At 42.5% G+C, this 26682-nt stretch overlaps 1 protein-coding gene across 1 annotated transcript in view; it reads left to right on the plus strand.

The window, feature by feature from the left end:
• LOC120022226 (matrilin-4-like) overlaps nucleotides 1-25275 on the plus strand; it is a 36306-nt gene extending 11031 nt beyond the window's left edge. The window contains exons 6-12 of the mRNA XM_038966111.1: nucleotides 2404-2526; nucleotides 12034-12156; nucleotides 12259-12381; nucleotides 13198-13314; nucleotides 24004-24408; nucleotides 24748-24900; nucleotides 25139-25275. Coding sequence (XP_038822039.1) covers nucleotides 2404-2526; nucleotides 12034-12156; nucleotides 12259-12381; nucleotides 13198-13314; nucleotides 24004-24408; nucleotides 24748-24900; nucleotides 25139-25275 — 1181 coding nt within the window. The remainder of the gene's footprint in view (nucleotides 1-2403; nucleotides 2527-12033; nucleotides 12157-12258; nucleotides 12382-13197; nucleotides 13315-24003; nucleotides 24409-24747; nucleotides 24901-25138) is intronic.
• Nucleotides 25276-26682: the final 1407 nt, after the last annotated feature.

Here is a 26682-nt window from a genome sequence, read left to right on the forward strand (position 1 = left end):
AAAAACCTGAGAAAAAAATCCAACCAGGAAGTGGGAAATCTGAGGTTTGTAGGTTTTCAACTCTTTTCTTATCCAAGATACAGTGGAAATGGGGTAATGTTGCACTTCCTAAGGCTTCCACGAGATGTCAACAGTCTTTGAACCTTGTTTGATGCTTCTACTGAGAAGTGGGGGCGAATGAGAGGAGATTGAGTAAGGTCTCTTCCAGAGTGCCACGAGCTGACCATGCGCTGACCATGCGCGTTCATGTGAGAGTTAGCTGCATTCCATCGCATTTCTGAAGACAAAGGAATTCTCCGGTTGGAACATTATTGAAGATTTATGTTAAAAATATCCTAAAGATTGATTCTATACATCGTTTGACATGTTTCTACGGACTGTAACGGAACTTTTTGGACTTTTCGTCCGTACTTTCCGCTGGACTTGCACGCGCGTCGTGAGTTTAGATTGTGTACTGAACGCGCGAACAACAAGGAGGAATTTGGACATAAATGATGGACATTATCGAACAAAACAAACATTTATTGTGGAACTGGGATTCCTGGGAGTGCATTCTGATGAAGATCATCAAAGGTAAGTGAATGTTTATAATGTTATTTCTGACTTCTGTTGACTGCACAACATGGCGGATATCTCTTTGGGTTGATTTGTCGTCTGAGCGCCGTACTCAGATTATTGCATGGTTTGATTTTTCCGTAATTTTTTTTTAAGCTGACACAGCGGTTGCATTAAGGAGAAGTGGATCTAAAATTCCATGTATAACAGTTGTATCTTTTAGCAGTGTTTATTATGAGTATTTCTGTAAATTGATGTGGCTCTCTGCAAATTCACGGGATGTTTTGGAACTACTGAACATAACAAGCCAATGTAAACTCAGATTTTTGGATATAAATATGAACTTTACCGAACAAAACATACATGTATTGTGTAACATGAAGTCCTATGAGTGTCATCTGATGAAGATCATCAAAGGTTAGTGATAAATCTTATCTATATTTCTGCTTTTTGTGACTCCTCTCTTTTGCTTGAAAAATGGCTGTGTTTTTCTGTGACTTGGCTCTGACCTAACATAATCGTTTGGTTTGCTTTCGTCGTAAAGCCTTTTTGAAAATTGGACACTGTGGCTGGATTTACAACAAGTGTATCTTTAAAATGGTGTGAAATACATGTATGTTTCAGGAATTTTAATTATGGGATTTCTGTTGTTTTGAATTTGGCACCCTGCAGTTTCACTGGCTGTTGACGAGGTGAGTCGCTACCGTCCCACATACCCTAGAGAGGTTAAAATCTATGAATTATTTTAGATTAACGTTGATGTTACTCTTCAATAACACAGACCCCAAAGCAAATCAGGGTGAGAAAAATAGGTTTATTCAAAGAGGAGGTGTTATGCTGAGAGTTAGATGTTCATTCTCCCCTGTCCTCAGGGATTCTCTTCAGTGATTCTCTCCTGTGATTATCTCCACAGAACAAAGGGACAGGGTGTACTTTATAACCCAGCCCTAGCCTGTGGTTGACCAATTAGAATTCCTTGCAATAAAACTGGGCCAATGGCCAAATAACAAGTTTCCTATTTCAGGTTCAATGTATAAACAATCTGGACCAATGAGAACTTGCCATGTATCTATGAGTCCTGGACTGAAATTTCTCCCATGTCTCTCTGACCCCATTGATCATTAATCCTCTACTACAGAAAAAAACAATATTTCCATCGATCGTTAGTACTCTATTGACTTTTAGTTCTCTTGACCTCTCGTCCTCTTCGTTGTGTATTTATCTTCAAAATATTCTTACAATTGCTATAAACTGATGTCTGAATGTGCTACAGCAATGGAACCACTCTCTCCCGCTGCACTACGATATATGGATTGCAAGCATGTGCTTTGTCAGTGGCGTAGGGTTCAGACAGGAGTTGATGGACAGTCGGAAGAGCGAACTAAATGGTAGGAGGGACAGCACAGCTTCAAGGGGTTTCAGATTTCACATCCTAAGTCACAGGCTCTACTGTGTCCATGGGAACCAGGGCTATTGCTCAATGCAAGCCATTTCAATCGGAGGTGTCCACAGATCAATTTATAAGTGAAATTGTCGGTCAGAACCAGAACCATGAAGGTCCCTTAAACAGTGGACTTTACATCTAAGAGGATTATTAAATACTCTGGAAACAGTATTTTTTATGCCATGGTGAAAACCTGGGTGAGGAAATAGTTTTAAAAACAGTAAGTATACTTCCACTCAGAAACATTATTCATTATACTAAAGATCATTATTGAATTACTATTTCCTATTATGCATTATAACTTTATAGAATTTCTAGAAGCATAATGAATAATTTTTCAATGCCATATTTCAGTTGCTTTGCTGCTTTTGCATATCATTTAATTGCATTCTTCTCTCCTTCAGTGATTGGCTACTGTTCATTTGGGAATCACAGCTGTCAGCATGAGTGTGTGAGTGTCCTCAATGGCTATTTCTGCCACTGTAATGAGGGATACACACTCCAGGAGGATGGAAAGACCTGCCAGAGTAAGTTCGACAGACTGTAAGATGATTTAACCTTTATAATGCCAAAGGTCTACTTCAGCTGAAACTGACAAATAGAAACAAATATTTAGCACAAATACCAAAGCGAAGTCTTTATGTAAGATACATTGACTTGTTTTACATTAGTCTATACAGCCATTTGAATGGGGGGAAAATGTACTGTAATTTGGATGTTCATAAAAAGTGGTGACAAATATCTGTGTGCTGTTACAGGTAGTCCATACATCTTACTGTTTTATGTTCTGAACCAACACTAGCTTAATAAGCTTTATGACCTCTCTACTTAAAAACAAACATACAAAAAATCTATCCAGCCAAACCTTTGTTATACAATTTGCTTTCATTGAGTTGTGCAACTCACTTAAATCAATTTTACTCAACTTGATATGTTCACTTGCCTAGTAACACTCAAGAAAGTCTCAAGAATATTGAGATCAACAAAACCATTCTTTCAAAGATAGGTCCCTTGAAGTGAAACCTAAGATTTTTCCCAGACCACATCCATAGATGACTGTACCGCCAAACATATCAAAGCCTTTATTAATTTATTACTTCATCATCTGGTCCCATTGGTCCATCAAATGCACTCACACAAATGTATGCAATTATCTCCTGGTAATGCATATTTACCATAGCAATACTTTTATACACATATTTGATTTTAAATATACTTAAGTATCAAAAATAAAAGTAAAATAATTTAAAGTTTCTAATTTAAAGCAAACCTGACGGCACAATATACATTTTTAATTGACGGATAGCCAGAGGCACACTCCAACACTCAGACATAATTTACAAACAAAGCATTTGTGTTTAGTGAGTCCGCCAGATCAGAGGCAGTAGGGGTGACCAGGGATGTTCTCTTGATAAGTGTGTGAATTGGACAATTTTCCTGTCAAAATGTAACGAGTACTTTCGGGTGTCAGGAAAATGTATGGAGTAAAAAGTACATTCTTTTCTTTAGGAATGCAGTGAAGTAAAAGTAAAAGTTGCCAAAAATATAAATAGTAAAGTACAGATACCCTAAAAAAAACTACTTAAGTTGTCACGCCCTGACCTTAGATATCTCTGTTTTTCTTATATTTTGGTTAGGTCAGGGTGTGACTAGGGTCGGTACGCTAGTTTGCATGTCTAGGGTTTTTGTATGTCTAGGGGTGTTGTCATCTAGGTGTAGTGTATGTCTATGTTGGCCTGATATGGTTCCCAATCAGAGACAATTTATCGTTGTCTCTGATTGGGGATCATATTTAGGTAGCCATTTCTCTTTTGTGTTTGTGGGATCTTGTTCTATGTTTAGCTGCCTGTCTGCACTATTCGTATAGCGTTTCGTTCGTTGTTCTTTATTGTTTTTTGTTTAAGTGAGTTTCTCTTTATTAAAAGTATGTGGAACTCTATGCACGCTGCGCCTTGGTCTCATCTTTACGACGATCGTGACATAAGTAGTACTTTAAAGTATTTTTACTTAAGTACTTTACACCACTTCAAAATATCAAAATCAAAAGTACAGTGGTTTGATTCATCCTGAAAGTTGCCATATTCAATCCATGAAATATTGGAAAGTGACAGGGGTTGAACAGTAGTCCCAAAACATCAACCCTAATAATCCTCACTAATTATGGAACTGTGATAACAACGATCCAGTTGTCATGAAGCGTGCTCCAGGTTTAAACTGCTATGTATGGTCTGCGTTCCATAATAATTCAAATAGGCTACACGTCCCAAATTATTGCACAACTTGTAATACTTTAGCCTAATATGATTCTCTATTGCTCGCAATACTCAGGAACTACCAAATGAACGTGACAGAGGAAAGAAAGGTAAACTAACAATGTAATGGAATGATGCAAAATGTTAAACTAATGCTAAAGTGAAATGTACAGTGCATTCAGAAAGTATTCAGACCCCTTGACTTTTTCCACATCATCCTTGAGATGGTTCTCCAACTTGATTGAAGTCCTCCTGTGGTAAATTCAATTAATTGGCACACACCTGTCTCCTGACCCTTTATACCAATGTGACAGCCCAGCCAAACTGAGCAATCGGGGGAGAGGAGGGCCTTGGTCAGGGAGGTGACCAATAACCCGATGGTCGCTCTGACAGAGCTCCAAAGTTTCTCTGTAGAGATGGGAGAACCTTCCAGAAGGACAATCATCTCTGCAGCACTCCACCAATCAAGCCTTTATGGTAGATTGGCCAGACGGAAACCACTCCTCAGTGAAAGGCACATGACAGCCCGCTTGGAGTTTGCCAAAAGGCACCTAAAGGACTCTCAGACCATGATAAACAAGATACTCTGGTCTGATTGAACTCTTTAGCCTGAATGGGAAGTTTCAACTCTGGAGGAAACCAGGCACCATCCCTACGGTGAAGCATGGTGGTGGCAGCATCATGCTGTGGCGATGTTTTTTAGCAGCAGGGACTGGGAGACTAGTCAGGATCGAGGGAAAGATGAACGGAGAAAGGTACAGAGAGATCCTTGATGAAAACCTGCTCCAGAGTGCTCAGGTCCTCAGACTGGGGCAAAGGTTCACCTTCCAACAGGACATTAGTGGACTAACCCTATATGACGGCTTGTTACACAATGAAAAGGGAGGGGCACGTAAGAAAGAGCGGGAGAAGAAGAGACAAAGGAATTCACCTATCGTAAATACAGTTGAATAATACGCTCATCTTAAATATGTATATTTAGCACCCCAACAACCGCTCATTTGGATTTAGAAATGAAATGTACTTAAACTCAGCAAAAAAAGAAACGTCCCCTTTTCAGGACCCTGTCTTTCAAAGATAATTCGTAAAAATCCAAATAACTTCACAGATCTTCATTGTAAAGGGTTTAAACACTGTTTCCCATGCTTGTTCAATGAACCATAAACAATTAATGAACATGCACCTGTGGAACGGTCGTTAAGACACTAACAGCTTACAGACGGTAGGCAATTAAGGTCATAGTTATGAAAGCTTAGGACAATACAGAGGCCTTTCTACTGACTCTGAAAAACACCAAAAGAAAGATGCCCAGGGTGCCTTGCTCATCTGCATGAACGTGCCTTAGGCATGCTGCAAGGAGGCATGAGGACTGCAGATGTGGCCAGGGCAATAAATTGCAATGTCCGTACTGTGAGCCTAAGACAGCCTAAGACAGCACTACAGGGAGACAGGACGGACAGCTGATCGTCCTCGCAGTGGCAGACCACGTGTAACAACACCTGCACAGGATCGGTACATCCGAAAATTACACCTGCGGGACAGGTACAGGATGGCAACAACAACTGCCCAAGTTACACCAGGAACGCACAATCCCTCCATCAGTGCTCAGACTGTCCGCAATAGACTGAGAGAGTCTGGACTGAGGGCTTGTAGGCTTGTTGTAAGGCAGGTCCTCACCAGACATCACCGGCAACAACGTTGCCTATGGGCACAAACCCACCGTCGCTGGACCAGACAGGACTGACAAAAAGTGCTCTTCACTGACGAGTCGCGGTTCTGTCTCACCAGGGGTGATGGTCGGATTCGCGTTTATCGTCGAAGAATGAGTTACACCGAGGCCTGTACTCTGGAGCGGGATCGATTTGGAGGTGGAGGGTCCGTCATGGTCTGGGGCGGTGTGTCACAGCATCATCGGACTGAGCTTGTTGTCTTTGCAGGCAATCTCAACGCCGTGCGTTACAGGGAAGACCTCCTCCTCCCTCATGTGGTACCCTTCCTGTAGGCTCATCCTGACATGACCCTCCAGCATGACCATGCCACCAGCCATACTTCTCATTCTGTGCGTGATTTCCTGCAAGACAGGAATGTCAGTGTTCTGCCATGGCCATGGAAGAGCCTGGAAAACTATCCCATTGAGAACATTGTCATGTTTAATTTCTAAATGTCTGCGCTAGAGTGAAGGTTTCCCACGAGAGAGTAACGGTTAATGTGATTGGATGTTAATTATTTGACTAGGCTACCTGTATTTGACATTGTGTTGTTATTCGCTGAACACGACATGGTTTCATTTTATGTTTGGATGTGAAACGATGCTACTCAGGAGAGAGAAAAAAACTCACCCAAATGTATAGCCCCGTTGGAAAACAGAAATGTACTGTTTGAAAATGTGAAGATTTCTTTTCTTTTCATGGATCACATTTTTATTTTCCATACCCCCGACGGCATTACGCGGTACCCCAGTTTGGGAAAACCTGCTCTAGGGCATTTCAAATTGTTGTTGGAGGACCTTTTTACTGACTCCCAGCATTGAATCCCTGTCCTAATAAAGATTAAATAAGAAATTATAGTTTCATTATCTCTGGCCCAGAAAGTCAGATTCTTGTGAGGAAAAATTATCCTGGTTTAGTGGGGTCTCCCACAGTTTTCTCAGAGACTCTACGTCATCTGAGAAGGGTCCTTGGTGGTGTTACTGACCACAACTGTCACAACCGTTTAAAGGAGTGGATCAAGGTGCAGCGCGATTGGAATACATATTTTAATTCAATGAAGAACACTTAACAAACTAACAAACGAAACATGAAGCCAACATAGTGCTCACAGGCAACTAAACATGGACAACTACCCACAAATACAGTTTGGAAAAAGGCAACCTAAGTATGGTTCTCAATCAGAGACAACGATAGACAGCTGTCCCTGATTGAGAACCACACCCGGCCCAACACATAGAAATGCAAAATCATAGAACATACAACATAAAATGCCCACCCAAATCACACCCTGACCAAACCAAAATAGAGACATAAAAAGCTCTCTACGGTCAGGGCGTGACAACAACTGTAGCTGAAAACATCAGAATTTATGCTTTCTGTATATCTGCATGCCTTAAATATAACTTCAAGAAAAGTAACTATTAATGCATCCATTCCATAGTCTAAGTGTTTGTTTGACAATCCACAATCCACACAATCCACTTGTTGTGAATTTCTGGATATTTAACAGAAATATATGACTATTTCCATTACTCCCATTTTCACCAGATTTGACCTATAACCCATTGAACATTTCCTTCAGAATCCAAATGTAATGTGTTATCTGGCCTAACTTTGTGTATCATCCCATCATTGTTTGATCTAGCCAGTAACAAGCAAAAAAGAGCAAGCACTTTTTCCAGGACGGCTAGTCTACCATGTGAGTTGAGAATAATTGTCCTCCTGTTGGGTCCTGTTTGTGGGTCATTAGATGGCTGAAGGCCAATCCGAGAGATACAGATTCTGCTGCAGTGTGGACAAGGGTATGTGATGGTGGTGGATGATTGTTGGGCCTTCTTGGCGGTAAAGCTCTCATTACATTGTTGCCACTTGTCTTCTGCGATCCAGCAGAGATCTTGTAGAATGTGGATGGTCTTCCTCCATGTGATTCTGTCCCATGTAATGTCCTCCTAGTTAGTGGTGTTGATGGGGAACTTTTTCAGGTTGGTCCTGATTTTGTGCTTGTAGTGATTTTTCCATCCTCCTGCGGGCCCCACTGCCCTATGTTAAGCTGGGAGTACAAGAGCTTTTTCAGGAGTTGGTGCAGGTTTCCCCATACAGTAGGGTGTAGAGAACTACGGCTTTGTAAATGAGGACTTTAGTTTAGATATCACAGTCATCAAAGACAAATTTCCCATGTCTGTCAAAGGCTCCACTGACATATTTTAGGAGGTGGTGTATTTTTGCGTCTATGTCAGCTGTGGAGGAGAGAAAGCTGGCAAGGTATCGAAAGTGATCCACATTTACACGGGTGGTATTGTCAACATATATTATTGTGACCTTTGTTGTCTGGTATTGTCAAGAAGTATTGTTGTCACTGGTGTTGTATTGTCTGGTGGGGCTTAGTGGATAATTTGTGTCTTTTTTATGTTCGGTGCCAGACCCAGGAGTGTGTACGTTTTTGCAAAGTCTTCTAAGTGGGCAGGCATTGCTTTGTCATGTGCATACTGGAGACATATGCCGGCTCTGAGGAGGGTGCGCGTCTTGCCGGTTCCTGCTCGACTTTGCTTTTTTATGGCTTTAAAAAAATATATATTACTTTGTTTGCTCCTTTGTTCACCGCACATCGGCTTATATGTTGCTGTTAAACAAGATGACCAAAGGCAACACCGTTGATGAAGAAGAGGAAGGAAAGGGGTCTCCAAGCTAGTCGGACGGGCTACACAGCCTCCTTTTTCTAGTATCCTGATGGCCAATGTCCAATCGCTGGAAAATACTTTGAACTCAGAGCAAGGCTTCAATCACAGAAGGATGTATTTTACAGAGACCTGGCTTACAGACGATACACTCGACTGCTATTCAACCAGATGGCTTTTCCCTTTTCCTTATCAATCGAACTGCGGCTCCTGGTAAGAGTAGGGGGAGAGGTATGTTTCTTCATCAACAATTCCTGGTAAAACAAAGTTGAAAATATCTCGAGCTCCCGTTCTCCCAATCTGGAGTTCCTGATGCTAAAATGCCGACCCCACTAAATGCAGAGGGAATTCACGTGTTATCACAGCTGTGTACATACCGCCACAAGCAAACACCAAGGCGAACTGTACAAGATCATTAACCAACAAAAATCCTCTTACTTGTAAGCAGTCTTTATTGCTGGATCATGTACAAACAGACCCACTCCAATTTGCCTACCTCTCCAACAAATCCAGAAAAGATGCCATTTCCATCGCTATTCACACAGGCATAACACATCTGGACAAGGGGAACACCTATGTGAGAATGCTTTTCATTGACCACAGTTCATCATTCACCACTATTGTTCCCTCCAAGCTCAACACCAAGCTCAGAGCCCTGGGTCTAGACACCACCCTCTGGAATTGGATCCTGGACTTCCTGACGGGCAGACCACAGGCTGACACCAACTCCATCATCAAGTTGGCTGACGACACTGCGGTTGTAGGCCTGATAACCAATGACAAGTCAGCCTATAAGGAGGAGGTAATTGAACTGTCATTGTGGTGCCAGAACAACAACCTCTCCCTCAATGTCAGCAAAACAAAGGAGCTGATTGTAGACTTCAGGAAGCAGAGGAGGAACATGCCCCAATTCACATCAACGGGACTGAAGTAGAGAGTCAGCAGTTTTAAGTTAATCTGTGTCCACCACTCTTGTAAGAGGGCGCATGAGCATCTCTACTTCCTAAGGTGGCTGAAGAAATTCAGCATGCCACACCGTGTCCTCTCCAAATTTTACCGCTGCACATTGAGAGCATCCTGACCGGTTACGTCACAGCCTTGTACGGGAATTGCTCCGTCCACGGCCACAAGGCCCTCCAGCGGGTGGTGAAGACAGCCCGGTATATCACTAGAACCATGCTCCCACCCATCCGGGACATCTACTTGAAACTGTGCCTGAGGAAGGCCCCCAGCATCATCAAGGACCACACATCCCAGCAACGAGCTGTTCACTCTCTTATCGCCGTGCAGACAGTATCGGAGCATGAGGTCTGATACCAACAGGCTCAGAGACAGTTTATCTACAAGCAATGCTGCACAATTAAAAAAATGCCCCCTAATCCCACGTTCCCCAAAACAAGTAAATATTGGACTGTAAATTGTGCCTTCCGTTTTATGCAAAAAAATTATATTCTACTGAGCCGTTTACTTTGTTCGTATTCTTATGTGTTATTATTTCTTAATTTTGTTGTATTGTCAAGAAGTAAGCATTTCAGTGGACGGTGTATCCTGTACATATTGTACGACTAATAACACTTGAAACTTGAGCTCCATGATAGAAGTGAATTTGCTGTTTGCCTTGACTTTAATTAGGTTGAAGAATCTGCTGTATGTTTTTACGGGATTTGGACTTCCTGCGACAGATTTTACATGTGAAGTGAAGGATGGCAGCAATGGAGATTGCAAAAAGGGTGGGGCATTGATGTAGCCGTTTCATCCCAGTTTCCATCTTGAAGGGTTCCATTTTAGCACCACTGTAAATGATCAGTGTTGCCGACATGCAGAAGTTGTCATGCAGAAGTCACAGTACCCTGGTGAGCTTTTCAGGGCAGCTGATATTTTACATAGTCAAATCCTTTTGTAAGATCTATAAAAAGTAATGTAAAGTGTTTGCTTTTTCTCTTGCAGTTATTGTGTTGTGAAAATCATGTCCGTTGTGCCTCTGGATGGGCGAAAGCCTCATTGTGATTCTGGGAGGGGTAGATGTCAGTTGGCCAGTATGTGATTTAAGTATTTTCCCAGTGGTGGACAGTAGGAAGATACTACATAGATGCCTATGTAGTTCCCACAAATATTCCTGTCCCCCTTTTTAAAGATGGTAAAAATCTGAGTTCTGTGGGAATTCTCTACTTGTGCCAGATCTTCAGGAGCAGGGCATGTATGTGGTGTAAGAAAGAGCACTTAGGCTCAGGTATGTGGCCTTGCTATTTCTTACCTTCTTGATGGTATTTTGTACCTGCTCCTTCCTATTTTTCCTAGGTCTTCCTTTATGATTCGCTGAAGGGTTTGGTCGAGGATCTCCGTCTCAACGGTTGTACTTCGGTTTGAAGAGTTCTTCTAAGTGTTCTCTCCACCAGGATGGGATTGATTCATCATCCTTCAGCAGCTTTTGTCCATCTTTGGAGCGAAACAGATTTAGGCCACGGTAACTGGGTCTGTATACTGCCTTGGTGGCATCAAAGAAGACTTGGGTATCGCCAGAGTCTACCAGCTACTGCAATTCCAGTGCCTTACCTGTCCACTATTTTTTGGAGTCCCCTCACCCAGGTTTGGACATCCACCTTTGCTCTGGCATGAGTCTCTCTTTTGCCTTAACAGCTTATGCCATTCTGCCAGGCGCAAACGGTTCTTGGTTTTGTGTTGATGGCCTCTACAATTTCATTATTGTTCTCATCAAAGCAGTCCTTGTGCTTTTTGATCTTATAGCCAATGGTATGCTTGCAGGTCTTGAGCATGCTACATGATGTTTTTATATCATTCGGTTATTCTTTCGGGAATTCATCACCAGAAACAGTCTTGTGGTGTTGTAGTTTCATGTTATCACCCATACTGTTAAGCATTGGCTGTCTTAGCCCTAGTATGCACCATTCTTTTTCCATCAGTCTAAATGGACATAGTGAAGTAGAAAAAGGAATGGTCTGTCCTGTCCAAGAGTTGTCTGAACTTGTCATCGCTCTTGTGATGTTCATATCCTTGCCTCAGACAATGCCTCAGTCTGAGACGATCCTTGCCTCAGACAATAACAGTCAACGATATGCCAGAGTGGGGATAAATCCACGATATTTGTTTTTTCTGATGGAAGAATGTGTTGGTGATAAGATCATGTTCTACACATTTGGTTAGGAGAATAACTCCATTTTAGTTGGTTTGCTGACACCTTCTTTCCCAATCATTCCTCTCCAAATATTGTGGTCCTGGCCGACTCTGGCAATAAAATCCCCAAGAAGAATGATCGTGTCTTCCTTAGGAATACTTGAGAGCCCAAGTTGGTATAGAAGGTCTCAAACAATAGAACTCTGGACATTAACCACAACCTTCCCTTCAAGCAGTAATCAGTGTTTCTGTTTTTTATAATACAGTGATAGACCTGTGTGCTGAGGGGAAGCATGACTGTGAGCAGATCTGTATCACCTCTCCGGGCACCTTCACCTGCAACTGCAAGACTGGCTACACCCTCAACGATGACAAGATTACCTGCACAAGTTAGTGAGGCCATCATCAGGCCAAACAATTGAGGAAGCCCAGATATGAAACTACAACCTTCCCTTCAAGCAATAATCAGTGTCTCTGTTTTTATGATCCAGTGATAGACCTGTGTGCTGAGGGAAAGCATGAATGTGAGCAGATCTGTATCGCCTCCCCTGGTGTCTTCACCTGTGACTGCAACGCTGGCTTTAAACTCAACAATGACAAGAATACCTGCACAAGTTAGTGAGGCCATCATCAGGCCAAACAGTAGAATGTATTTACTGTAGCTAGGGGCAGCATATTTGAGGCAGCTGCTGGGTGAGATTTGCGGTGAACATTGCAACGCAATAAACCTAAAGTATGTACTATTCCGTGTTTATCAAGCTTGAGACCCAGCATTAACATACAGATATTGGAAATCCACACTTGAAAATAGGTTGTGAAGATTAAAGGTCTTATTTTTGGTCCTTATTACTTGCACACAACAGGACTTTGTTCATATTTCTGATCTGCGTTCAAATAGTATGTTTTTTCTTTGAGCATGATTGGAATGCCAGGTGGGCGACATTTGCACTTTTGGGACTAATCGAAAGCAGCTAAAGTAGTCAAAACAATACAAATACTATTTGAACGAAGGTCTGTTTATTATAGAAACACCTATGCTGTTGGTCACAATCAAATAACATTATCTTGCTTTTATGCTATCTAGTTACTTTTTAACTGCATTGGTAACCAGAATGCAATTACTGACTATCTATGCTTTCAGCTTTTACAAATGGAATTACCATTTAGCAAACATTCTTCTACACCCAAAAAGGACAATATCTAAATAATATGCCAAATATATCCAAATTGAATTTTAGTAACCACATTAGACATTGTATAAAATGTGCACGTTGTTAGCATCAGCTTTTGAAAATGGTACCAATAACAGCATCCTTGTGCTGTCCCTCACGGCGTTCCATTGATACTGGACCTAACCTATGACACCACACACTTCTCATCCACTGCCCTCCAGTTTTTCAGTGTGTCCATGTGTGTTTGTCCCTCCACAGACTTGTGTAACACAGTGGAGCATGGCTGTGAGCACCAGTGTATCAGTACACCAGGCTCCTACTACTGCATCTGCCCTGAGGGACAGCTACTGGCGGAGGATGGCAAGGCCTGCAGAAGTAAGTATACTTCACACACCCACTAAATAAAATATTGTTAACACCCTCACTACACTCACTTCCAAAATGGTTATTTCTCTTCATCTGAAGAACCTTTCTTTTAAAGGCAAAGGGTTCTACCTAAAACTTTTGCTTCAATCCCCTTTTTCTCCCCAATTTCATGGAATCCAATTGGTAGTAGTTACAGTCTTGTCTCATCGCTGCAACTCCCGTACGGACTCGGGAGAGGTGAAGGTCGTCCTCCGAAACACAACCAAACCGCACTGCTTCTTAGCACAATGCCCATCCAACCCAGAAGCCAGCCGCACCATTGTGTCGGAGGAAACACCGTACACCTGGCAACCGTGTCAGCATGCACTACCCGCCACAGGAGTCGCTAGTGCACGATGAGACAAGAATATCCTTGCCGGCCAAACCCTCCCCTAACCCGGACGACGCTGGGCCAATTGTGCGCCGCCCCATGGGCCTCCCGGTCGCAGCCGGCTGCGACAGAGCCTGGACTCGAACCCAGAATCTCTAGTGGCACAGCTAGCACTGCGATGCAGTGCCTTAGACCACTGCGCCACTCGGGAGGCCTACCTAGAACTTTTTTTGACCTAAAAAAATATTTTTGCAAGAAATGGTTCATTGATAATTCATTGTTAGGCAAGAAGGATTCTTTGGAAGGCAAGAAGGGTTCTATGAGAAATTGTACCTATATGGGAATATTTGTGCATATATCTGGTATTCCCTTAATCATTTTACATAGACAGTATTGACATAGTTGATATCTTTGCCATGATTTCTGTCTTTCAAATGAGTATTTTATGTGATTTTATTGAGCAGAGACTAGGAGAATCAAAGTACAAGTGAACCAGCAGTGTAATGTATGGTCCACAGAGAATTGGCCAGTGTAACCTTGAGTTGATTATTCAGTGTAACATTTCTAGTGTTGATTCAGGAGTTAAATAATAAGTTTAGTGTGATTGTGTCATTCAACTCTGTGTAGAGTAAAACACACAAAACCACACCCATAATTATCATACTGTATTTCCCAGCATTCTCTATTGTAGGTTGATTTTCAGAATTGTTTTTCAATATCTGTGTTTTTTCATGTACACTACCGTTCAAAAGTTTAAACGGTAGTATACATTAGTTGGTTGATTAATCATATGCTACACAAAGATAAATAACATAAATTTTTCTAAACTAATCCAATCTGTTAGGAGTCTGATGTATTGCACCCATTACTAAGATGGTTGTACCAGTTTAGATGCTTTAGATAGTCTTTCCTACCCTGGCAGTCATTCTGAATGCAAAAAGTTCCAATTATTGGATATCCTGACTCTGGCTGGATTCCAATAAGAATTACTCATCACTTTACATGCCAGCATAATGTGATTTGCAGGCCTGATGTGGCCTGTAAACCAGGAGTTTGACGACTGTTAGGGTATAACAAGGCCCTCAAATAAATGCCTTATGATATATGTAATGTATTGTCATAAAGAGTATTGATGGGTATTCCAAATATTTTCCATAAGCCGGATCTTTTGGCTCTGCTCACCTAAATGAGGCATTAATTTGGCTCCCAAATGGCTCGTCATTCAGTAGTGCTTAAAAATGTATGAAAAACCATGAAAAAATAGCTAATTTGTAGTGTAAAGCCTAAAAGGTTGCCTATCATTATGTCAGATCCTGAAATCTGTGTTCAAATACATTTTACCTGATGATATTAGATAGCTTGCAAAAATGTTGCATGGACCATAACAAGGCTCTCTTCTCACTGCCTATTGTTCCTGCAGTGAGGAATTACCATCTTCACAGAATGTTTTTATAACTTATCTACAGAAGTCATTGTCTGGAGCTCAAAAAGCAACAGTAGCAGTATGCAAATCAGGGAACCAAATGAACAGCTCTTTCACAGATGCGATTCGGTTCCTGACGTTCACCAAAAAGATCTGTTCAAAAATAGCAGTTCATTCGCGAATGACTCATCACTAAAATAGAGTTGAATTTTAAAGGCTAATAAGACTGGTGGAACTGTTCATAGAGGGTTCTAGGAAGAACCCTTCAAAGATAAAAGGGTTCTTGGTAGAACTCTCTGCAAAGGGTTCTACTTAGCACCTTTTTTCTAAGAGTGTACATCTCATGTGGTTCACCAGAGGTTTAGTCATTAGTTCAAACAGTTGTAAAATGTTGTGTACTAAAACAAGAGTTTCTATTGGACAAATTCAGCTAGGTCCGGTTTCGTTCCATTTGCTTCCATTTAAGAGATGTATTGCAAACAAATCGGCGTAATGAATACACCCCTGGATGCAATGGCTCTATACAACTACTTCTATACAGTTGTCTCTGTAGTATCTTGGAAACAGTATCTAACGTGCTCCAGAAATGAAATTAGCAAAGGTCGTCAAAATTGATTAAAGGTCAAAAATAAAGTTCTGTAAATGTAACAGCTGCATAATGGAGTAAAATACTCAACTCATTTTGAATTTTAAAAAATCCTTCAAATATTGACTGCATTATAGCACATTAACATTAGTATAATGAGAGTAAATCTATGGAATCGATATATTTTGGTGGGATTTCAGACATTCAGTTGAATGTCAAATGTAATTGTTTCTTCTTTGAAATGATACAAATGTTTTTAAACAACATATGGCACTTTAACAGTACCAGTCAAAAGTTTGGACACCTACTCATTCAATGCTTTTTTAATTTTTTTACTGTTTTCTACATTGTAGAATAATAGTGAAGACATCAAACTATGAAATAACACATATAGAATCATGTAGTAACCAAAAAAGTGTTAAACAAATCAAAATATGTTTTATATTTGAGATTCTTAAAAGTAGCCAAGTTAGCCTCGATGACAGCTTTGCACACTCTTGGCATTCTCTCAACCAGCTTCATGAGGGTGTCACCTGGAATGCATTTCAATTAACAGGTGTGCCTTGTTAAAGTTAATTTGTGGAATTTCTTTCTTTCTTAATGCGTTTGAGCCAATCAGTTGTGTTGTGACAAGGTAGGGTTGTTATACCCTATTGGTAGCCCTATTGGTAAAAAAACAAGTCCATATTATGGCAAGAACAACTCAAATAAACAAAGAGAAACGACAGTCCATCATTACTTTAAGACATGAAGATCAGTCAATCTGGAACATTTCAAGAACTTTGAGTGCAGTCACAAAAAACCACCAAGCGCTATGATGAAACTGGTTCTCTTGAGGACCACCACAGGAAAGGAAGACCCTGTAAGAGGTGCGTAACTGGCTGCAGGGAAGTCGGGCGCAGGAGAGCAGAACTGGGTAATAACCGGAGCAGTTTATTGAGGCAAAACCGACAGCACCCAGAACAACAGTCTATAATGCACATACACTTTACAACAAACAATTCCACATACAGACATGGGGGGAACAGAGGGTTATATACACGTCACGTAATGAGGGAATGTAAACCAGGTGTGTGGGAAAACAAAACAAAACAAATGGAAAATTAAAGGTGGATCGGCGATGGCTAGAAGACCTGCGGCGTCGACCGCTGAACGCCGCCCGAACAAGGAGAGGAACTGACTTCGGCGGAAGTCGTGACAGACCCAGAGTTACCTCTGCTGCAGAGGACAAGTTCATTAGAGTTAACTGCACCTCAGATTGCAGCCCAAATAAATGCTTCACAGAGTTCAAGTAACAACATCAACTGTTCAGAGGAGACTGCGTGAATCAGGCCTTCATGGTCGAATTGCTGCAAAGAAACCACTACTAAAGGACAACAATAAGAAGAAGAGACTTGCTTGGGCCAAGAAATACAATCAATGGACATTAGACTGGTGGAAAGCTGTACTTTGGTCGGATAAGTACAAATGAGAGATTTCTGGTTTCAACCGCCGTGTCTTTGTGAGACACAGAGTCAGTGAACGGAGGATCTCCACATGTGTGGTTCCTACCGTGAAGCATGGAGGAGGAATGTGATGGTGTGGGGGTGTTTTGCTGGTGACACTGTCAGTGATTTATTTAGAATTCAAGGCACACTTAACCAGTATGACTACCACAGCATTCTGCAGCGATACGCCATCTCATCTGGTTTGTGCTTAGTTGGACTATCATTTATTTTTCAACAGGACAATGACCCAAAACACACCTGAGCTTTGGGATGAGTTGGACCGCAGAGTGAAGGACAATCAGACAAGTGCACAGCATATGTGGGAACTCCTTCAAGACTGTTGGAAAAACATTCCTCATGAAGCTGGTTGAGAGAATGCCAAGAGTGTGCAAAGCTGTCATCAAGGCAAAGGATGGCTACAGTGGTTCATCCTTTACAAGTTGCAGCGTACTGCAGCAAAGCTTGCGTGGTGCCGCAGAATTCTATGGCACGTTATTTAAGTGCCACCCACTGGTACCATGAATGCTAGTTAGTGCTAGTTGGACCACCAGAGGGCATCTTTGAAAAGCATTTGACAGCCTTCAATAGTGGCTGTACTAGAGAATAGAAAACCTTTTTTTGTAAAAACATAGTATATGGGACTGATTAAGAAATTTTGCTCTGAGTTTCCGTTAGGATGGAACAGAAAATATGGCGCTGATCAACGTGATGGTCGGGAGTAGGCTACAATTCTGGGCTACTTAGCTAAAGAACTGAAAAAGTGTGTGCGAGCAAGGAGGCCTACAAACCTGACTCAGTTACACCAGCTCTGTCAGGAGGAATGGGCCAAAATTCACCCAACTTATTGTCGGAAGCTTGTGGAAGGCTACCTGAAACGTTTGACCCAAGTTAAACAATTTAAAGGCAATGCTGCCAAATAGTAATTGAGTGTATGTAAACTTCTGACCCACTTGGAATGTGATGAAAGAAATAAAAGCTGAAATAAATCATTCTCTCTACTAATATTCTGACATTTCACATTCTTAAAATAAAGTGGTGATCCTAATTGACCTAAATCTAGGAATATTTACTTGGATTAAATGTCAGGAATTGTGAAAAACTGAGTTTAAATGTATTTGGCTAAGGTGTATGTAAACTTCCGACTTCAACTCTATATAAAATATATTTTTATTTGTTTAGCACTTTTTTGATTATTACATGATTCCATATGTGTTATTTCATAGTTTTGATGTCTTCACTATTATTCTACAATGTAGAAAATAGTAAAAATAAAGAAAACCCCTTTGATTGAGTAGGTGTGTCCAAACGTTTGACTGTTACTGTATATGTTTTATTATTATATTGACAGAATAATTCAGTTTTAAATAACTCATTTCAATATGCATATAGTGCCTTCAGAAAGTATTTTGTATTTATTAGGGATCCCCATTAGCTGCTGCCACTCTTCCTGGGGTCCAAATACATTAAGGCACTTACATCACACATAAAACAAAAGATAAAACAGTACTGTTTTGATCTGTTTTGAAATCTGATTCTACTACTTGCATTGGTTACCTGATGTGGAATAGAGTTCCATGTAGTCATGGCTCTATGTAAACTCAGCAAAAAAAGAAACATCCCTTTTTCAGGACCCTGTCTTTCAAAGATAAAACGTAAAAATCCAAATAACTTCACAGATCTTCATTGTAAAGGGTTTAAACAGTTTCCCATGCTTGTTCACTGAACCATAAACAATTAATGAACATGTGCCTGTGGAACGGTTGTTAAGACACTGACAGCTTACAGACGGTAGGCAATTAAGGTCACAGTTATGAAAACTTAGGACACTAAAGAGGCTTTACCCACTAAGAAGGATCCCCAGGGTCCCTGCTCATCTGCGTGAATGTGCCTCAAGCATGCTGCAAGGAGGCATGAGGACTGCAGATGTGGTCAGGGCAATAAATTGCAATGTCCGTACTGTGAGACGCCTAAGACAGCGCTACAGCGAGACAGGACGGACAGCTGATCATCCTCGCAGTGGCAGACCACGTGTAACAACACCTGCACAGGATCGGTACATCCGAACATCACACCTGCGGGACAGGTACAGGATGGCAACAACAACTGCCCGAGTTACACCAGGAACGCACAATCCCTCCATCAGTGCTCAGACTGTACGCAATAGGCTGAGAGAGTCTGGACTGAGGGCTTGTAGGCCTGTTGTAAGGCAGGTCCTCACCAGACATCACCGGCAACAACGTCGCCTATGGGCACAAACCCACCATCGCTGGACCAGAAAGGACTGGCAAAAAGTGCTCTTCACTGACGAGTCACAGTTTTGTCTCACCAGGGGTGATGGTCGGATTCGCGTTTATCGTCGAAGGAATGAGCGTTACACCGAGGCCTGTGCTCTGGAGCGGGATCGATTTGGAGGTGGAGGGTCCGTCATGGTCTGGGGCGGTGTGACACAGCATCATCGGACTGAGCTTGTTGTCTTTGCAGGCAATCACAACGCTGTGCGTTACAGGGAAGACCTCCTCCTCCCTCATGTGGTACCCTTCCTGCAGGCTCATCCTGACATGACCCTCCAGCATGACCATGCCACCAGCCATTTTGCTCGTTCTGTGCGTGATTTCCTGCAAGTGTTCTGCCATGGCCAGCGAAGAGCCTGGATCTCAATCCCATTGAGCACGTCTGGGACCTGTTGGATCGGAGGGTGAGGGCTAGGGCCATTCCCCCCAGAAATGTGCAGGAACTTTCAGGTGCCTTGGTGGAAGAGTGGGGTAACATCTCACAGCAAAAACTGGCAAATTTGGTGCAGTCTATGAGGAGGAGATGCACTCCAGTACTTAATTCAGCTGGTGGCCAGTTTATATCTCAGTTGTTAAATCTTATGTTCATACAAATATTTACTGAAAAAAATGTGGTAAAGCAAGCAATTTTGTCCTGAATACAAACTGTAAATATGAAGAGTGGTACTCAGTAATGTGTTGTATTGGATTTGCCCCAAACATAACACTTTGTATTCAGGACATAAAGTTCAGGATGCATGTTTTGGAATATTTTTATTCAATGTTGATTCAACCAGTGGGAAGGTTCTATCTCACACAACATTAGTAATGTTCAGTTTAAGAAAACGGTAGCTATTTGAATACATAAATGATAGAATAACACTATTTTACCAAGATTTTCAAAACACATCATCAAATACATTAAGAAATGTATTATGACCTTCAGACGGATTACTGTCATCACTGAACAACGATGTGACAACATCATTTACTTTAAGATTTCTGACAGTGTTGTTTTTTGCTTGAATGCCTTTATTGCTGGCTAGACAAGCCGCCCACCATACTTCAAGGGAGATGGCAAAGTACATTAAGTGAAAACAATGAAAAACTAGAAAGTTCAATCAGCATAAACCCTTTTGAACGTGGCAAGTCCTCTTAATTTATAGCATTTCCCTCACTAAGTCTACAAAACATTAGCAAAAGTTACCCAATTAGCGGGAGGGATGGGGCAACATCTTGTTGCGCACTGTAATCATGTTCAGAATGGCTTCCATTCAAAACCCATAGAGCGCTGATAAGCGCATTGTCACGTTCTGACCTTAGTTCCTTTTTTATGTCTTTATTTTAGTTGGTCAGGGCGTGAGTTGGGGTGGGCATTCTATGTTGTTTTTCTATGTTTTGTTCTAGTCGTTATATTTCTATGTGTTTGGCCTAGTATGGTTCTCAATCTGAGGCAGGTGTCGATCGTTGTCTCTGATTGAGAATCATACTTAGGTAGCCTGTTTTCCCACTATGGGTTGTGGGTAGTTATTTTCTGTTTAGTGTTTTTGTTTGCACCTGACAGAACTGTTCGTTTGTCGGTTTGTTGTTTTTGTTCAGTATTCATTCTTTATTAAATTATTATGAATACGTACCACGCTGCACTTTGGTCCTCTTCTCCTTACACCAACGACAACCGTTACAGAACTACCCACCAACCAAGGACCAAGCAGCGTGGTAAACGGGAGCAGAGGATTCTGGACTCATGGACATGGGAGGAGATACTAGACAGTAAGGGACCCTGGGCACAGGCTGGGGAATATCGCCGCCCCAAGGAAGAACTGGAGGCAGCGAAAGCTGAGCGGCGGCGATATGAGGAGGTAGCACGGCAGCGCGACAGGCACGAGAGGCAGCCCCTCCAAAAAATTGGGGGGGAACACGGGGAGTGTGGCAGAGTCAGGTTGGAGACCTGAGCCCACTCCTTGTGCTTATTGTAAGCAGCGCGTTACTGGTCAGGCACCGTGTTATGCGGTTAAGCGCACGGTGTCGCCAGTACGCGGTCATAGCTTGGAGCGCTATAGGCCAGCCCCCCGCAAGTGCCATGCGAAAGTGGGCATCCAGCCAGGGCGTGTTGTGCCGGCTCAGCGTGTCTGGTCTCCGGTACACCGTTTTGGTCCAGGGTATCCTGCGCCGGCTCTGCGTGCTGTGTCTCCGGGACGCTGGGAGGGTGCAGTGCGTCCTATGCCTGCGCTCCGCTCGTGCCGGGCGAATGTGTGCATTGAGCCTATGGGAGAGGTGCGAGTGGTATGCACCAGATCTCCAGTGCTCACTCACAGCCCGGTTCAACCTGTGCCTGCACTCTGGAGGGTCCGGGCTAGAGTAGTCATCCAGCCTGGGGGAGTGGTGCCAAGGCTGCGCACCAGAGCTCCAGGTTCTCTATCCAAGTCAGAGCCGCCCGTCTGTCCTGAGCCGCCTGAGCCGCCCGTCTGTCCTGAGCAGCCCGTCTGTCCTGAGCCGCCTGAGTCGCCCGTCTGTCCTGAGCCGCCTGAGCCGCCCGTCTGTCCAGAGGCGCTCCTCAGTCCAGTGGTGCCCTCTACTAGGGTCTCCAATCCGGAGTCGGTGGCGAGGGTCGCTACTCCTAAGGTGCCACATAAGTGGGCCGAGACTATGGTGGAGTGGGGTCCACGTCCCGTGTTTTTGTTTGCACCTTACAGAACTGTTCGTTTGTCGGTTTGTTGTTTTTGTTCAGTATTCATTCTTTATTAAATTATTATGAATACCTACCACGCTGCACTTTGGTCCTCTTCTCCTTCCACCAACGACAACCGTTACACGCATAGCCTGAAGTCTGACGTTATGTATAGCATGTTACTGTACAGCAACCGCGTTCCAATTTAGGCGTTTATCAGTGCCAAATGCTATTTTAAACCTGTATATGTGTACATGTCTAACAATTGCTTGTTTTACGTTTTGTTTGATTAAAAAGCAAGCCCGTATAGGCTACCCTACTATAACGAAAGCTGGTTCAATAGCAATGCGTCTAGTGTCTTTTTTTATCCTGGACATGCATTAGCCAAGTAGCCTATCCATAAAAGGTTTCTAAAATGGTTTACTCAAGAGGCTTTTGCATTATTCACAATTCACATAGGCATACCTGCAGTGCATAAGCTACTCCATTCGGCTTGTATCCATCCCCATTTCCAAAGAGCGGCTCTTGTCCGGTTACCAAATACACGCCAAACATATTCAATCATATAAAACCATGTTTTTCACTGTTGCTATTACTGGTTATTGTAATAATTAATATAGCTATTTTCTACCAACTGAGGTACTCAAAGCACTTTACATAGTAGAGGGAAACTCACCACCAATGTGTGGCACCCACCTGGGTGATGCACAGCAACCATTTTTGTGCCAGAACACTCATCACACATCCGTTTAGAAGTGATATATGCCAATTAGGAATGAGGTGGATGATTAGGTGGCCATGATGGAATGGGGCCAGGTTAGGAATTTAGCCATGACACCAGGGTTAACACCACTAATCTTACAATAAGTGCCATGGGATTTTGAAATGACCACAAATAGTCAGGACACCTGTTTAATGTCACATCTGAAAGACAGCACCCTACTTCATTGCTCTTGGGAATTGGGATTTCCTTAGACCGGAGGGAAGAGTGCCCCGTACTAGCCCTCCAACACCAGATCCAGCAGCATCTGGTCTCCCATCCAGGGACTGGCCCAGATCCACCCTGCTTAGCTTCAGAGGTAAGCCAGCAGTGGGATGCAGGGTGGTATGCTGCTATTTATTAAACTGTATCAATCCGCAATGGACTAGGAAGAGACTATTCCGTGCCCCCAGCCGAATTAAGACAACACAAAGACCGTCAGTAACCTACAGAACTTGAGACAACGGCATGCCGTATTAAGCAGTGAACAGCATTGATTGGCCTGTGAGTTTCTAAGCCCTCTTCACACCTATAATGAGTTAAACCCAACCCTTTTGCGCCACCGCCAGCTATTCACTCAATTCCCTGTGAAAATAGATCAAATATTTTTGATACACCCCCGGACCTATAGCCATACCGCCAGCGCTAAGATTTATCATTGCGCTAGCTTTGTAAAAATAGAACCCCCATGTCTACGACTTCTGACAATACCCCCATCCTTTTGAGACATAGTTACACACTTCTCCACGATAATAAATCCCAAGAGAAAATGTGGTTTGCACAGGTAATTGTATGAATGTTGTCAGTTCAATCGGTGACGTGACAATTAGTTGACAAATGGATAATCCACTTCTCAAACAAAACCAAATGAAAGCTGAACTGAGCTGTATTTTCAGGTGGGCGTGGCTTGAGCCTTGCTACTGAAATGACATAACCTACAAATAAATACAGTAAAAATATTTAGCCAGGTAAGTCATTGAGAACAAATTATCTTTTACAATGCCGATCTGGTAAAATGCATAATAACTGCACATCCCACAGTGTTTTATGAAAGACCTACAATCCATGCATGGTAAATGAAAGGGGCATGTTACTGTATGAAAAGGGCCCTGATTACCCCCATGTCCCACCCAGCCTGCAGATCGGCCAACATTGACCTGGTCCTCCTCATCGATGGCTCCAAGAGCGTGCGTCCCCAGAACTTTGAGCTGGTCAAGCAGTTTGTCAACCAGGTGGTGGACTCCCTGGATGTGTCCGCCCATGGGACTCGAGTGGGCGTAGTGCAGTACTCCAGCCACGTGCGCACAGAGTTCGCCCTCAAAATGTACGAGAAGGCAAATGACATCAAGAAGGCGGTGATGAACGTGGAGTACATGGAGAAGGGCACCATGACGGGCCTGGCCCTCAAGCACATGGTGGAGAACAGCTTCTCGGAGGCCGAGGGGGCCCGCAAGAACATCCCTCGCGTGGGCCTGGTCTTCACTGACGGCCGCTCTCAGGACGACATCACTGAGTGGGCCAAGAAGGCCAAAGAAGCAGGTCGGTGACATAAACTTATAAAGCGCCTGCAGTAATGTTTACATAAAGCCAAGGGAATGACAAAGATTGCATTAAAATGAGAATATCTTGCTTTGATAAGAGCTCATATAACATGATTAGGAAATATGGAATCAATTGGTTCATACATGAAAACAGTTTAATAACTTTTTCTTTAAAGCATAATACGTACTACTTACAGACAACAAATGTGTCCAAATCGGTTGCCATTCGCCATTCGCAGTGTGACTGGCTGTTTCAACAAAACAGTTCTTGCAATTAAATACAATTTAGGACTTCATCCAACATTTTTGTGACATACTGTGTTGTCCTCCTTGTCAGGTATCACCATGTATGCTGTTGGTGTTGGGAAGGCCGTGGAGGATGAGCTGCGTGAGATTGCCTCAGAGCCACTAGACAAGCACTTCTTCTATACCACTGACTTCACTTTCATCAACCAGATAGCCGAGAACCTCAAGCTCAATGTCTGTGCAGGTACTGTATTCCATGATCAAAGCAAATCACAACACATTAGAACATGTTATTTTAGAACACTATCTACAGTCAGGCAATGTTTGTGTGTGTGTGTGTGTGTGTGTGTGTGTGTGTGTGTGTGTGTGTGTGTGTGTGTGTGTGTGTGTGTGTGTGTGTGTGTGTGTGTGTGTTTGTGTGTCTGTGTCTGTTGTGGACCCCACAAAGATAGTAAAACAAATCGTGTGTGTGTGTGTTTCAGAGGAGAGCCAGGGAGAGATTGAGGTGAAAGACCCATGTGCCTGTGAGAGTTTGGTTGAGTTCCAGCAAGCAACAATGTCCACTCTGGAGCAGCTGAAAACAAAACATATCCTTCTATATACTGCACTTGTTCATTAAAGGTACACTTTGTAGCTTGTCTTTTCCCTGTTGTAGCATGACCGATTACTGTATATGTGACTCGTTTCAGGAAAATAAGCGTGTCGCACATTACTACTTCACAGGAGAAGTATTTTAACTTAAACATTTATTTTTGATCAAATGTATTTTTGGCAGAAATGCCTTCCGGAAAATGTGAACTTTCATGTGCCTTAATAACAAACTTGTATGCCATCTGTAAATACGAATAAAATTGTTAAATTACTAACCTAGTTGGTTTAGCCCCGGAAAAAGGGGAACCTTCCTGCTAGCCATAATTGGCTGAGATAATGGGTGGGCTGGACATGCCGAGAGATGAGTTCGGATTGGTCTGCCATGTAGCATGTGCTGCCATGTAGCATGTGCTGCTCAGTATGTGTAGGTAATCCTTTCTACCGTGGCCTTTTGTGAAAGATATCATGAAGAAGTGCAAAAGTGTTGCTAATGCCCTCCACTTTCTGGAGAACAATCGAGCCATGCTGACTCTCTCTGACTGAAAATGAATCAGAACATGAGAAAATCCCTGATTTACGTAAAAACATTTTCAATGAACCAGACATTGTAGAGTCTTCTGAAATGGAGATCAACAGTGTTATTGTCACGGAAGACGTTGACCGAGTTTTGAAATCAGTGGATTACCCGGTGGAAGCAGAGTATGATAGCTAAGAAGATGGAAAAAATTCTGGCATTTGATTGCAAAAATGTGGAGGGAGTCAAAAAGAGAACAAAAAGAGCTGTTTTATAAAACACCGGTCTCTGGATTCCATCTTCAAACTAAGGGCAATCATGGCATCCGTGACAGAGAGGGAGAAGCATTCATCCATGCATACGGGTAAGATAATCTAGCTAGCAACATTCAGATATAAGTTTATAATTTTGTCAGAAAGTTGTTTTCATTGCAAATTAAAGTGTATGGTTAGCTAGCTAGCTAACGTTACATGTATGATCTGTGTAGTAATATTAGTATCTCAGAAAGCAATTTGCCTTGCTAGTTATAGCCTAATGTTAGCGAGCTAGCTAACACTTTACCTGGTTGGTTAACTTTAGCTAACTGCAGATTCATGCATGGTGGAGAGCTATGACAATTAGTATGGGTTGTGATTATTCCTGCGTTCAAAACAATTGGGAACTCTGCAGAAAAAAAACGAGCTCCGACTGGGAAAAATCGTTTTGAACGGTCATTGAACTCGGAATTCCAACTCGGAAACTCGAGCCTGTTTCTAGAGCCCTGACTTTCTGACCTGAAGATCACTGACATCATGATTTGACCTTGTATTTTTCCCAAGTTCTCGTATTTTTCCAAGTTCCCAGTTCCCAAGAGTGTGCTAAGCTGTCATCAAGGCAGCCTTGAAGAACATATTTTGATTTGTTGAACACTTTTTTGGTTAC

Source organism: Salvelinus namaycush, chromosome 2, assembly GCF_016432855.1.
Source record: "Salvelinus namaycush isolate Seneca chromosome 2, SaNama_1.0, whole genome shotgun sequence".
In the NCBI taxonomy this organism is placed as follows: Eukaryota; Metazoa; Chordata; class Actinopteri; order Salmoniformes; family Salmonidae; genus Salvelinus; species Salvelinus namaycush.